The 15958-nt window shown below is 36.8% G+C and overlaps 1 protein-coding gene across 2 annotated transcripts in view; it reads right to left on the reverse strand.

Annotated features, from left to right (window-relative positions):
- CERS6 (ceramide synthase 6) overlaps positions 1-15958 on the reverse strand; it is a 302264-nt gene that overhangs the window by 194591 nt on the left and 91715 nt on the right. For both annotated transcript variants that reach the window (XM_072810951.1, XM_072810952.1), the window contains exons 2-3: positions 14044-14149; positions 2043-2173 (exon numbers count right to left, since the gene is read on the reverse strand). In XM_072810951.1, the coding sequence (XP_072667052.1) occupies positions 2043-2173; positions 14044-14149 (237 nt within the window). The remainder of the gene's footprint in view (positions 1-2042; positions 2174-14043; positions 14150-15958) is intronic.

The following is a 15958-nucleotide window of genomic DNA, read 5'->3' on the forward strand; positions in this document are numbered from 1 at the left end:
GGCAATCCAGAGGTTAAGGAATAAGGGAGATCCACCCACAGTGGATCTTTCTCCTCTAATCTGTAGTTATTGACTGTCCATACCAATTGTTTAGCACCCACACCTGTCTGTTGTATGATACCACTGATGTACACAGTCAGATATTTCTCATATCTCCTTGACACTATTATAATAAACTTCTTAAGGAAAGAGATCATAATCGATACTTCAGGTACCATCTCTCTCCTGGCCCCAGTTGTACCTTCACATTACCATGCCTTTAGCAACCATTTAGAAATATTTTTAAGGGCAGCCCAGGTGGTTCATTGGTGTAGCGCTGCCTTCAGCCCAGGGCGTGATCTTGGAGAGCTGGGATCGAGTCCCGTGTCGGGCTTCCTGCATGGAGCCTGCTTCTCCCTCTGCCTGTGTCTCTGCGCCCCCCCCCCTCTCTGTTTCTCTCATGAATAAATAAATAAAATCTTTAAAAAAATATTTTTAACTGATTATAAGTGTGCAGATAAAGGCCAGCTGAACTCAGGGACAAGACATAGATACTGATATAGTGTTGAGCCTTACTATTCCAAGTGTGGTCTGTGGACTGGTGGCTTCACCTAAGAACTTGTTAAAAATGCCACCTCAGTTGCCATTTCACACCGATTGAATGACAATCTGCATTTTAACAAGATCCAGTGACCAATTCCTCTACCTACTGGTATGTAAACTGGTATAGACTCAGTATAGTACAGAAAGGGCTAGCACTGATACCAAAGTTGTTAGTTGGAGGAGGGGAAGACACACATGAGTTTCAGCATGTGGTTCCTATGCCAAGACCCAGCTTCACCCCTGCTCAGACCTGGAGTCCAATGAAGGAGCCCAGGTCCTTTGCATATACAGTGGGCCAAGGCCAGGAAGCAATTCCACCTTTTGATCTGGAGCCCAGATGCATAAATCCTTCTTCCATAAACTGCCACCAAGTTCAATTATAGGAAGGGCTTTTCAGATTGTATCTACTGCATTGTTTTTCAGGTTTTATAAATATTCTGACCTCCTCAAGATCCTGGTTGTGCTCCCCATATTTATTCAGCCCTACGAATTTATATTATTCTGCCTCTCACTCATGTTTCCCAGAACATTCGGTTTCCCTCTAAGGTTTAGACTGCAACTGCTAAAATACTTTTTTGGCATAATTGAAAGCTAAACCTGAAAATGCAACAGAAACAGAAACAGAAAGAGCCAGCAACAAAAGGAGCAACATCGACAGCCCTATTGTTCAAATGACCAGGTGTCAGGAAAAAGCTCCCGAAGGACAGAGCTGTTAGACAAAGACACACTCATATCCCAAAGGATGAAGACCAAGTGGACCAATGAGCTCAAGGCACAGCATCTTCTCTTTGTTGAAAATGTGCTCAATGCTTCAGCATTTCTTTTTCCAACTTTCCTATAGGTTAGTGTATTGAGTGTCACTATTTCAAAATAGCACTGTGCTAGTTCTCTGTGAGTCTTTTAGTTTTAACAGCTTTATTGATATATAATTTATACACGATAAAGTTCACATTTCAGAAATGGAAGAGATCTTTATTCCATCCCCCACCTTAAAGGAATGCTTCATTAAATTCAACCATGGAATATAATATAGTTATTTCTTAAATCTTCAGGAATATGGGGCATCATCATGACTCTCTGATAATACATCTAACATCTCAGCTTTTACCAGTGGAAAGAACATCTTGACAAAGTCCCCTCTATTAAAATTCAAACCATTAAGTCATGACTTTTAGTGCCATATTTCAGAGGTGGCTGGCTGGCATCACTGCAGGCCCCGGTAATCTGCCTACTTTGTAGGAACTCCATGAGAACGTGAACTTCACTTACTGAATCCAAAGTGGAAATCACAAATCCTTACAAACTACTATTCCCCCAATTTTTTGTGGACTATTTTTCTACCGGGTGGCATGCTTTTTTAGGGGCTGCTGGAGCCTGCAAGAAACTTTTATTTTTAACCTCGGGGATAGGATGAGTACTTAAGCAGTTTTTTTCTTTCAGAAAGAAAAATAGCAACTTACATGCTCTCGCAGAACTTCCTCAGTGTGCTTGGCTTCTCCTGGTTGCATCTTTGTCGAAACCAGCGTTGAATGCTGCGAACGTCCCAGTCCAGCTGCTTGGAGAGGCCTTCCAGTCTCTTTTCATCAGGATGCTATGAAACAAGGTACCAGCAAAATCATTTTCATCTTCACTATAAACACACCTGCCTTTGTCTAAATTGAGATTTTCTTCCCCCTATACTGACTACTTGCTACTACTGAGCACCTAGTCCTTCCACTAGTAGCATGAACATAAATAACCACTTAGGACAGAAAAAAATCACTCATTAGGAAACACCACTGAAAAATACGAATCTTGTTCTGATGCTTGCACTTCCTATCAGCAACAGAGATGCAATGAAACAGCCAACTGGCTGGGTCAGCTCCATTAGCCTTTAAGGAAGGAGTTAGGTTAAGGTGAATTTGTGAAGAGGCATCTTTCAAAGTTTTTACTTTCTCAGGAAAAAAAAAAATGCTATACCCAATTATCTCAGGGTAAGTTAGGAGAGACAAAAGCATGGAATAATCTCAAGAGACCTCACTTTAGCCTACAGCACCAATTCTATTATAAAACATGTGTTCTCAAAAAAAACAAACAAGCATGTGTTCTCTTCGTTCCTCTTCTCTCTCTGCTCTGCTGTTCACACATTCCTCTTCTATCCCCCTTCTTGGCTATTCCTTTTGACTAGATGCCCATCAAATCTTTCCAATAACTATGCATGACTTTAAGACACAAACGTGGTGAACAGGGAAGAGACCCTACTTATGTTTCGCCATAGGATGATACTTTTCTCTTTTCTCTCACTCATTTCTATAACACTATGAAGTGCCAACCAGGTTCAATTCCTCGCTCTAATGACCTCTGAGCCTTGGTTCTCTCATCTGTTAGGGCTTTTTATCCACCTAAAGAGGACTGTGGTGAAGACCAAATGTAAAAAATTGGTCTAAGACTTAGTAAGTGTTCATTTCTCCCTTTTCTTATCTCTACTCTCTGATATGTTAGGGACCATCCTGCCCACAATTATGTGAGCATGTCCTGCCACACAACAAACTAAGCTGAGTTAGTTCTATTCCTTTATTAATGCATCTTTCCTTTATTGTTAACGAGATGTTAGTGATCAGAGAAAATAACCAAAAATGGGGTAAGGGAAGGCAGGCTGACCAGCTTCAAGTTACGAAGGTGGGATGTACATATGACACGTTTTCAAAGAATCTCAAGTAACTGAAGATGTCAGATACACAGGGGATGCAGCAAGTGGCCTCAGTGTTGTGACTGAGGTCATAAAACATGCTAAGCTTGTGTCTGTAAAAGTCCTTTGCCCACTTTCAGTGAGATGTGTACTGTAACGTGTTTTTGTTTTCAGTAGTCATGACACCATCTACCATCTACACTCTCCTTTTGTATCTATCTTAATTAAAAAATAGGGAAGACAAAAATTCACATCCTACTATACACCTTGGCTATACCATTTTCCTAGAGGAATTAATCATTAAATTCAATTTGTTTTCTCAGCTTATTGAATAGGTAAAGCATTCACATGGTTCACAAATTAAAACAAAAAAAGTTTTACCTTCCCATTTTATTCCTACTATGCTCTGTCTTCCTACCAGCTAATCAGTTATTAAATCAGTTTATTTTCCAGAGTTATTTTATGCAAATATAAGTAAATTTGAACATGTATTCTTATATCACTTTGCCAAACAAATGGTTGCACACTACATGTATTACTCTGAACTTTGAGCTTTTTACTTTACTATGTATTTTGGAATACCTCCATATTAAAATATAAAGAATGCCCTCCTTCTTTTGTAGAATTGTCAGGATATACTATAATTTACTTATCCACTCTCCAGTTAATGGGCATTTAAGTACCTTCTAGACTTCCACTACTATAAACAATGCTGTAATAAATCATCTTGTCATAGAGCATTTTATACAGGCAGACATAGAGATAAATTCCTGGAAGCAAATGTAGATCAAAGGCCTATGCATTCACAACCTTAGATATTGAAAAATTACCTTCACTAATGATTTTACCAATTTATACTTACACAAACAAGAGTGTGCATTTCCCAGTGCCTCACCATGATCAGATTTCTCAACTTTTTCCCAGTCTGATAATAGTGTCTCAGTATAATAGTGTCTGATAATAGTGTCTCAGTATATTTTTTAACTTGATTTCTTTTTTTGAAAGAGGAAAAACCATTTTCTTTTTTTTTCTTTTTTTTTTTTTTTAATTTTTATTTATTTATGATAGTCACAGAGAGAGAGAGAGAGAGAGGCAGAGACACAGGCAGAGGGAGAAGCAGGCTCCATGCACCGGGAGCCCGACGTGGGATTCGATCCCGGGTCTCCAGGATCGCGCCCTGGGCCAAAGGCAGGCGCCAAACCGCTGCGCCACCCAGGGATCCCGAAAAACCATTTTCTACTTCCTTTTAATGAACAATCTTTTCATATCGATTGCACATTTTTTCCTTTGTCTGTACCATAGCATAGGTTGCATAATTTGTACCAATGTCTTTGTGTTTTAGAATTTGCCATGGGTTTTCTGCTTGTTTTTTCTTGAAGTTTTTAAAAAGCATATATGAACTTCTCAGTTTTTTCTGTTATAACTTCTGAATTTGGGGTCATAAGAAAAATTTTCCCTACTCCAAATGTTTGAGAAATTAATGTAGGGTGAACTACCATGTTTACCCAATTTGTCTTTTGTATTCTTCAAAATTACCTACTTATCTTGCACATCCTTGTTACATTTATCCCTAGGAATATTATCTTTTCTGGTTTTGTTCGTGGTAACTTTTCACTTGATTCTTTTACTTTTCCAAGTATGCAGTCATATTATAACATGTAACGAGAATGTAAGCTCTACAAACAAAGGAGATTTTTAGTATCTTTTTTCACCTAAAATATAGTAAGGACTCAGTGAATTCAAACAGCAATAGCTTCACCTCCTCATTTCTAATTTTTATGCCTTTCTTTCTCTTATCTATTCACTATTTCTGTGTAAAACTGAGCACAATGCAGAGTAGTGATTATAAGCATCTCCATTTGTTCCAGACTTGAGTGAGAATACCACTGTTTCTCATTAAGCAACAGGCCAGATTTGGAGCTGACACACAAATGTGTTTATCGTGTTAAGAAAAAGGTAACTTGGTTTTAATCACAATAATGGTAGATTTCAGCATCCATGCAGATGATTACATACTTTTTCTCTTTTGATCTATTATGATGATGTATCATATACATTTTTGTAATACTGAATATAGGGAAGGCCTTGCATCCCTAGAATAAATCCTCTCTGGTGATGATAAATAATTCTTTACTGTGCTGCTAAGTTCTGTTTACTAATTTTTATTTGGGATTTTTTTCATTGATATTAGTAAGTTCGGTTTCTAGTCTTATTTTTTGGGTTTAATCTGTCAGACTTTATTGTTAATTAATGTTTTATTGCTACATAAAAAGAGAATTTGAATGACTTTCTTAATTATCTATGCTTTAATATAGTTTAAAATAGCATTGGGATTATCTGCTCTTTAAGAGTATGTTAGAATTTTTCTTTTGAGAACATCTGAGCCTGCTACCTTTTTGCAGTTTAGCTCTTTGATTTTGATCTTTATATATACATGCAGACAAACATATATATATGGGGGGGCATGGAGGGAGAGAGAGATAGTTGGTAAATTTTATTTTCCTAGAATAATTTGCATTTTACCCAAGTTTTTATATTTATTTATCTTACATTTTATTTGCCACATTAACAGAAATATATCCTTTTTATTTTCCTCCATTTCTGTGATGTTATAATGCTGCTAATTATTATGTTGTAAATTTATGCTTATTTTTTATTGGATTAGCTGACTTTCTGTAAAAAAAATTAAACAGATATTTTTGAATTGATCTTCAATTCTATAGTTTAAACACAATTTCTGCATTTATTGTTAACTTTTGCCTTCTGCCTGCCTTCATTTTGTTTTGTTGTTCTTTTTCTAAAGTTTAGAGTTTAGAGTTAGAATAGCAAACTCTATTCATCTGAGCACTGCTTTGGCAGTACAAATGAGTGAGGCTTTCATGATCTCTGTTACCAAATATTCTGAAATTCTATTTTTTATCCAAGAACGGATTAAGATTAGGAAAGCAAGAGATTTTCTGTTTTCTGATTTCTAATGTTAAGTTGTGCCTATTTTTAAAATTAGTGTTGTATTTATAATAAAGGTCAATTTTTGTAAATATTTAGCAGGTACTTCTAAAGAAAGTATGGTCTCTACATTCAGAATATAAGGTTCTAAATGTACCACTTAGATCTCCCTCATTAATTATGCCTCTTAGAATTTCTATCTTCTGTTTTACATTTTGTTCACTTAATCTGTCATGACTGAGAGGTAAATTAAAATCTCCTGCTATTAAGTTATTTCTTCTTTCATTCTTTTTTATGAGTATATGGATACACTGACATTCAATGCATATTAGTCATAACCACTTTATCTTTTTTATGAATTGTATCCTTTGGCAAGAAAAAGCCAATTTTTCATTTCACTTAATACTTTTTGGCCTGGCTTCCACTTTTATGTAAAAATAAAAATCCTACTTTATTATTTGTATTTGTCTATATACTTTTACTCATCCTTTTATTTTCAATATTTGTAATTACTTTATCTGAAGGTGTCTCTATCAGCTATGTGACCTAAATCTGTATTAGTTTTTATTAGATGATTCAAGCCCATTTACGTATATTGATATAACTGATAAGTTTGCTTACAGTTCTGTCACATGAATTGTTATGCTGTTTTAATTTTAAAAAAAATTTAATCTTGGCAAGCAAATATGGCTTATTTTCCTTCCTTTTTATGGGTAATTTTTGTTCTAGTGGTTTTCCATAACTGTAATTATGTTTGTTTTCAATCAATAATTCCATATGAGCAATATTCAAAATTAGTATGTTTCCTCTTCCTCCCACTTAATACTAGATGATAATTTTATCTCTTTTACAGTTTACTCTTTTATCGTTTAATATGCTTGTACTTCTATTACCCAATTTGGCTGCTTAAACTGATTGGTTTTGACTCTCACCTCCTAGAGATTATGCAATCACTGAATTTATTCTACCTCCTGCCTTCCTTCCCCTCCCCATCTCAAATACTGTTAGTTGTATCACTTCTACAATGTGAGAACATAGAATATTTACATTCTGTTGTCATCCTAATCCTCACATTTAACAGTTTAAATGTATTCAAACCTTAATGACACTCCAGCAACATCTTCATTGGCTGAAATCAATGATTATAATAGTTTTTCAAAAAGGACTCAGGAGAACAATTCCCCCATTTTTGCATGTTCAAATCTGTTTGTCTTTAACTGTTACAGAACAAAAACAATTTGCCTAAATATAAAATTCTTAGTTCACATTTTCCTTAAAAATGTTGGAAATAGTGACGCCTGGGTAGCTCAGCAGTTGAACATCTGCCTTAGGCTCAGGGTGTGATCCTGGGATCCAGGATTGAGTCCCACATCGGGCTTCTTGCAGGGAGCCTGCTTCTCCTTCTGCCTGTGTCTCTGCCTCTCTCTCTCTCTCTCATGAATAAATAAATAAGATCTTTTTAAAAAAATGTTGGAAATGTTTCTACAAAGAAGACTAAATTCATGCTGATATTTTTTCCTAAAGAAATGATTAGAAAAAAAAAAAAAAAGAAATGATTAGATATTTTTGGTTGTCTGCTCAAAGAATTCTTTTAATTTTCAAGTCCAGTAATGAAAGCTTCTTGGGTCAATTTTTACTATATTTTCATTAACATATTAAAATAAATCTCTTGGTACGCCTGGGTGGCTCAGCAGTTGGGCATCTGCCTTTGGCACAGGGTGTGATCCCAGGAGTTCTGGGATCAAGTCCCACATTGGGCTCCCTGCATGGAGCCTGCTTCTCCCTCTGCCTCTGTCTCTGCCTCTCTCTGTGTGTCTCTCATGAATAAATAAATTTTACTTTAAAAATAATAAATAAATAAACAAACAAATAAATAAATAAATCTCCATTTATTTTAGAAAATTTTCTTGAATCATATCTTTCAATATTTATTCTACTTTACTTTTCCTTGAGGGATTCTAATAAGGCAGATGTTGGATCTGCTTGAGCTATATATCTAATTATTTTTAGCTCTTTTTTGTTTCATTTAATTCAGTTTTATTATTTCCATCTCCCGCACTCCTTGCTGAATCTTCGGCAATGTCTAGTATTTCCTGTGTTCTTTCCGATTTTGTCTTCATTTCTGTGCAAGTGTTAGTACATTTTCCTGACCCTCCCAGCTCACACTGCATCTTTCTCTGTTGACCAACTATTTTTTCTTAGAGTTTTTGCAGTCTTCCTTCACAGAGTTATTGCTTTTTTAGTGGTTTGTGGTTTTTTTTTTTTTAAGATTTATCTATTTATTTGAGAGAGTGTATGAGTGGGGGGAGGGACAGAGGGAGATGGGGAGTGAGAATCAATCTCAATCAGACTCCTCGCTGAGTACAGAGCCTACTCAGGGTTTGATCCCATGACACTGAGATCATGATGTGAGCCAAAATTGAGTCAGGCACCCAACTGAGTGAGCCACTTAGGCACTTCTATTTTTTTTTTTAAATTTATACTAAATTTTTTTTTATTTACTTACTTTTAAAGATTTTATTTATTTATTCATGAGAGACAGAGAAAGAGGCAGAGACATAGGCAGAGGGAGAAAAAGGCTCCCTGTGGAGAGCCTGATGTGGGACTCTCTGTCCTAGGACTCTGGGATCACGACCTGAGCCACAAGCAGACGCTAAACCACTGAGCCACCCAGGTGCCCCTAGTAAAATATTTAATCACAATTTTCATTTGCCCTGTGGCCTCATTTTTCTAGTGACAATTTCTGTTAATAAACATTGCTTTACATTCTTTTTTTGTCTTTGATGCTGTGTGTTCCTTATTATTCATCATTGAGTGAACTGATTTCTTTGACCAGCTCCTGGTAGTATGTGGAGCAGGGTGAGTGCTCTTGCAGTTCAGCTGCCACAGAGATAGACTGTCTCCTGAAAATGTGCCATCCATATAGTTTTCTGTGTACTTATTCCAGTTATCTGAATTAAACTGAGTCCAGGAGGACATTTGCTGGCCTTGCTCCTATACCTAGTGTTACAAACAGTGGTTAGGGCTTTTGTCTCCCTCTCATTCAAGAGTTGTGTTTTTGCTGGCTTTAGTGACAGCTACCCCCACTGGGCCCTCCATTCACACTTCTTGTTCTTTACTTCCTCCTACTTGGCTTCTGCCCAACCCTCAACTATTCTTTGTTAGCCTTTATATACATTTTGAAATTTAGAGGTATGTATCTACTAGTTTACCAAAAATAAAATTTGGGTGATTTTCTTTCTTCTTTGTGTGTTTTTTAATTGTTTTGCATTTTTTAATTGTTTTCCTTAGTTTATTTTCTTTTTTAAGATTTCCGAGGTGACTGGGTCAGTTAAGGACCAGACTCTTGATTTCAGCTAGGGTCATGATCTCAGGGTCCTGGGATTGAGCCCCCTGTTGGGACGGTCCCTTGCCACTTCCTCCACTTGTGTTTTTTCTCTCTCTCTCCCTGCTGCTGCTCTCTCTCTAAAATAAATAAATCTTAAAAAAAAAAAAAAAAAGATTTCCAAGGAAAGAAATGAACAATGCTATATAGACATTTTTATTCCAGAAATACCTAGGTTGATTTTAATATTCATAACAAATACTGGAAGGGAAAAGGAAAGTAAAAAGGAAAGAAAGAGATGGGCATAAGAGGATAGTAAGAGAGAACAAATTACAGGAAATTTGCCTATAATTTTAAAAATACAGAGTAACATACCAAAAGTGGATGATGATATGATTTCTCTGGATCATAAAATCTGGTCTCACAGCTGACATATATATTTTTCCCTCAGTGGCTCAAGAATTGATTTGATTAGAAAAGTGAAGCTGTGGGGATTATACATATGTGCCAATAATATGGCAGGACAATTCCCAAAATGTAAATAAACATACTTAAGTAAACAACTCTACACACAAATTTATTTATACCAAGTATACAGAAAAATAGACAGACATTACCTCAAAAAGAAAGACTGTTAACACAAAGGGATGCAAATTCATCAGATAATTACATAGATGAGAATTACAGAGTCAGGGCTAAAGATAAAGAGATCCACATTCAGAAAGGTCCATGCTTTGGGGTTTCAAGCTCTATGGCTGCTATCCAAATTCTTAATAATTTTGTCATGGAATCGGTATTTTGTATATTAAGTCCAATGAGACAGAAGAACATGTGTCAGGGGCTCAGTCTTGGCTCACACACAGTCAGTCCTACCACTCCCCCTAGACAAGTTCTGGGGAACTTATTTCTCTGTCCCGACTCCCTGAGCTCCTGAAGCCTCCTCCCCCTTCCCACTCTGTCTAGTAACTACTGCTGCCTCAGGTGCAAGCATGGAAAACACTAGAGTCAGGTGTGTGTACCCCACAGTGTCTCAGTATGGGACATGGAGGCAGCCACCTGCACCCTAGGCTGGGTATTGTATTTGATGGGTGAATCAATGGGGACGAGCCTCTTGCTTACCCCAATCCAGGTACCAAGTATGTCCTGATGTAGAGATTGCAATACCCTTGGGAGTTAATTGTCCACTGTGGGTTAGGGCAATAGGCTCATGGAAAGGGAAGAAACCTGTCTCAATTTCTCCACCTCTGGCCAGAGAAGGGCAGGCATGTCAGCCTAGTGACTGGCAAGAGACAGTACTCAGCAGGTGGTGGGCTCTGTGTACACAAAGTCAGAGGACTGGGTCCCAGGTACCCGTGAGGTTCTGTACTTGCTTTTCCTAAGTATCCCCATGCCTGAGGGAGCAAGACATTGAATAGCAAATACCAAAATACCTTGACCTTGACAAGTCAAGAAAAAGAACCTATGGAAGAAAAGAAAAAGCTTTATATTTTTATGCCTTGAAGGGTATTTTTTTTCATACTTTTTAAAAAGGAGACCCTGCATTTTCATTCTGCACTGACTCCACAAATTATGTAGCCAATCCTATATATACAGAGCAGATTTTAAGGGTTTTGAGAGTGCATCCCTACACATTTGAAAGATGATAACCATGCCCTACTCCAAAGGTGATCTGGAACCACAGTCAAGGCCAGGTTGGTGGATGATCACTCAAACACATACAAATACTCTGAGACTCTCCAAGTCCTGCTACTCCTATTCTGGTCAACTGACCTGTTACTTTCTTATATCATAAATAACACTGGACAACTATAAAGAATTCAAGGAAATAATGTTCCAACTTTTGCTACATTTATATTTAACACATGAGGCTTCTCCTCTAATCATGTAAAAATGTCCAGTGAATCACCTTGGAAACTAAGAGAATATGATTAAAATTAGCTAGAAGCAAATATTCTCTAGAGCTGTCAACCTGAGTGCAAAATCCTTTTATTATCTTTATGGGGCAAATTTCTCCAGTAACCATAATAAACATAAGGCAAGGGAATAAAATGTCCACTGCAGAGTTTCTAAAGGGAGACATAACATTTGGGTAGAAAACTCATTTCATTATGCATTTTGAGTAGTTCACAAGGTGAATACAAATATATTATAATCTCATTTTTAAAAAACCTGATAACTTCTTACCCTTCTGCTGTTTCAGAGGGAAAGAAGTGTTTCTCACAGTAAATTGGTATGTTAAATGAAAATACAAGTTTTTTCTTAATATTTTCTCCCTTAAGTACTGTATTGTGCCCCTTCAGGTTAAAACTTTGTAATTTAAAATCTTCCTATAATACTAGCAGAAGAGCTTTTTGTAAAATCTCATACATTCTTCTCTTCTTCCTAGCAGCGGTATAAAAAAATACCTAGTGTTTTCTTCTACCACTCCAGGAAAAATACCATTTGGTGGGGGGGAATCTTAGAGAATCTTAACAGAAATAAAGATGATAAAATAAACAAAAATGTTTGAATATTTGAATTAACAGGTTTCAGACAAGAAACAAGGAATGCAAATGGTTAACAATACAAATACCAGAACAGGAATAAAACTTAATACTGTCAAATCACATTTTAGAAGCCTGAGTAATTGTCCCAGAAAAATGAAAAAGGGGAAATGAATCATTTAATATACAGACAACAACACTTCTCCTAGAATGTTACACTTTTCCTGGTCTTCTTTCTTATCCACACCAGAGGACAAGATAGAGAAACGTGTAAGAAGATACTTGGATGCTATGATGTGCTTCCTCATGGCCTGAGATGGAGGGTTTGTGGCTTCCATCTTTCTCCTCCCTTTTTATTTTTTTTTTAAGATTTTATTTATTTATTCATGAGAGACACAGAAAGAGGCAGAGACATAGGCAGAGGGAGAAGTAGGCTCCCTGTGGGGAGCCCAATGTGGAACTCGATCCCAGGACCCTGGGATCATGACCTGAGCCAAACGCAGATGCTCAACCACTAAGTCACCAACCTTAGTCCCAACCCTTCTTTGTTCTTAAGTGTTATCTATCAGCTGAGGAGCAACTATCTGCACCCTGCCCTGCTCTGCTCCCCCAGATCCTACTTTGGACTTTAACTCACCACAACGATTATCTCTTTTCCTATTTTCTCTACAGTGAATCTGTGACTTAAAACTCTCCAGACCCTTGTCCTTCATTCTTTCATGTTGCAACTCTGCTGTTCTTCAATTGTTCCCTCTTTTGTTTACATCTGCCTATGAACCATAACCGCAGAAACAGAAAGACAATGCTATAAGCAAATGGGCACTTTTTCTCACACCTGCAGGTGTACCACATTTTATTGCACTTCATTTATTGCTCTTTGCAAATCACTGCATTTTTTACATATTGAAAGTGTGTGGCAACCCTGCATCGAATAAGTCTATCATTGCCATTTTTTTTTTTTAATGGCATTTGCTCATTATGTGTTTCTGTCTCATGGTTTGGTAACTCTTCAATATTTCCAGCCTTTTGATTAGTATTATATTTGAATTGCTGCCATCTCTTGATAACACCTTAATGGATAAGAAGTTGCTTCTTATGAATGAACAAAGAAAGTGGTTTCTTAAGATGAAATTTCCCCTTGGTGAGATGCTGCAAAGATTACTGAAATGACAAGAAAAGATTTAGAATATTACGTAAACTTAGTTGATAAAGCAGCGGTGGGGCCTGAGAGGATAGATTCCACTTTTGAAAGAAAGGTAAAATGGCATCAAACAGCATTGCTACTCATGCTATCCATGCTACAGAGAAATTTTTCACAAAGGAAGAGTCAACCAACGCAGCAAACTTTATTACTGTCTTATTTTAGGAAGTTGCCACAATCACCCCAAACTTCAGCAACCACCACGCTGATCACTCAGCAACCGTCAACATGCAGACAAGAACTTCTACCAACAAAAACATTACAACTTGCTGAAAGCTCAGATGATGGTTGGCATTTTTTTAGCAATAAAATATTTTTAAATTAAAGTATCTACATTTTTTTTTAGACATAATGCTATTGAACCCTTAACAGACTACTGTACAGTGTAAGCATGACTTTTATATGTACTGGGAAACCAAAAAATTCATTTGCCTCACCTTATTGTAATATTTGCATTATTGCAGTGGTCTCAGACCAAACCCACAATATTTCTATGGTGCGTCTGTACATTAATTATATTCCTCAGGTCTACCTTGTCATCTCCGCAAAATCCTATCCAACTGTTATATATGCTGTTTCATGTCATGTGAGAGTAAGAGAGGCACAGAATTAGATGAATCAGTATCTAATCAGGACTGTTCTTTACAGACAAGCATCTAAAATCAATGTTAGAGTAAACAAACAGGTCTCAAACATGCCCACTATTATTCAGCTTCTACCCAGCTTCTTTCAAGCATGAGGATGGGCAATTAGTTCTCAAACTCAGGAGAGAAGGGATCAAATACAGATTAAGAATGGTGGTCATGATAATTCAAACCATACAAAAAGATAATCATACCTTCGTAATTGCAGTGAAGACCTTTTCCAGAATGGCATTTGGCTGGGCAATTTGTGGTCCATTGGCCTGGATGTTGAGGGCTATGGCACATGGTTTGGCTACAAATCTTTGAAAAAAAAAAAAAAGAAAGAAAGAAAGAAAAAGGTCAGAGGAAGTCATTCTTTCTATAACTGCTCTTAATGTCACCAATTAACTACATATTACTCAACTGTCCCAACAAAGTGCTGAGCGAACATACGTTGGTCACTGTAAAGCCAGTTTAACTTTCTTTCTTTTAGTCCTCCAGCAGTAACAGTAAAAAAGAAATCCTTTTATAACATTTAAATCTCCTGATCCTTAAGTTCTCATAAGACTGAACAGGTAAAAAGACTACCAAATCACATATGTGACAGAAGTGAAACAGATAAAAATCATTTTAAATGATTTGTTTTTCTTACTAACATCCGGCTAACAATTGTCATTGCTCATGTATTTTTGCTGTGAAAAAGTATTTGTGAGAAAGTATTTACTAACCATCTGATTATACATGGAAAATGTACCTTTGATCACCTCTACATCATAAAATTGGCCATTTTTGTCTCTATAATCAAAGCACACTATATTCAGCCCCAATTCCTTATGGCTTCTCAAAATTCCTGCTTTATGGTTATTCGTGTCTTTCTCATACAGAGTAATGAACGATGTCAGACAGTATGATGTCCCAGACAAGTTGAAAAGTCTGCAATAATTACAAACATCTGCTACACTGTTTTATCCTAAGCAAATGACTATGTCAAGAAGAATGCAAAGACATAACTTCATTTCTGGTCATGTTTGATATGTGAATGAGGCACTGAAGGAATAGGAGAGGGAGGGCATGGGGCGCCAAAGGTATGGTGACATCTCTAAAGCTTTTTTTTTAAGTACTTATAACCTTAAGAGCTGTTTTAGACTAAATGTTCAAGAAATAAGGTTTTGTGATTGTTTCTCTTCAGTAATGACATCTAACATTTATTTTTTATTTAAATTCAATTTGCCAACGTATAGTATGACACCTAGGGCTCATCCCATCAAGTGCCCTCCTCAGTGCCTGTCACCCAGTTACCCATCCCCTCACCCTCCCACCCTCTAACATTTTCTACTAATACAGTATAATATAATATCCGATGAAAGCATTACCCAAATTAATTTAATGTTGGCCAAAGGCAACAACTGATAAATGTACAAAACAGATCAGGAAGCCTCTTTAATATTAGTTGATGAGATTAAAGGATAGTAGACAAAGGAATTTTTTTAAGTGGGACTAATGAAGTTTACATATATTCACCACATAATACCCTATTGGATCCTATTTCAAGTTAAAGAGAAGACATTTATTCAAACAGGAAAATGGAGTGCTGTACATGCAAGCCTAAACCAGGAAAGAAATATACAGAAAATGTGATATTAATAACCGTTTCATTGCAAAAAAAAAAAAAAAAATACCTGTTTCACTGGGCTCTCTGAGACAAAGTTAGGAAGAAGGACTAACCACCCCTCCTCAGTATGTAAGTGTTCTAGAATCTGAAGTTTTCCCCAAACTTGCGTTCTCAGTTCTTTTTAATGTAAAGTGTTCTAAGATATATTACCTATTCCCCCACCTTCTTAAAGAGAAATGTAATCTTTTTCATTCTGGGTCTTTACTATGAATAATCATGAAACTATGGCCAGAACTAGTGGGGGGGGGGGTGAAGTATGATGGGTAATGCCCATGGAAGAGAGTCCAGAACTTGTTTTCTTTTCTTTTTTTTTTTTTTTTTAGATTTTATTTATTCATGAGAGAGAGAGAGAGAGAGGCGCAGAGGGAGAAGCAGGCTCCATGTAGGGAGCCCAACACGGGACTTGATGCTGGGTCTCCAGGATCAGGCCCTGGGCTAAACCGCTAAGCCACCAGGGC

Source organism: Canis lupus, chromosome 34 (genome assembly GCF_048164855.1).
Source record: "Canis lupus baileyi chromosome 34, mCanLup2.hap1, whole genome shotgun sequence".
NCBI classification, from domain to species: domain Eukaryota; kingdom Metazoa; phylum Chordata; class Mammalia; order Carnivora; family Canidae; genus Canis; species Canis lupus.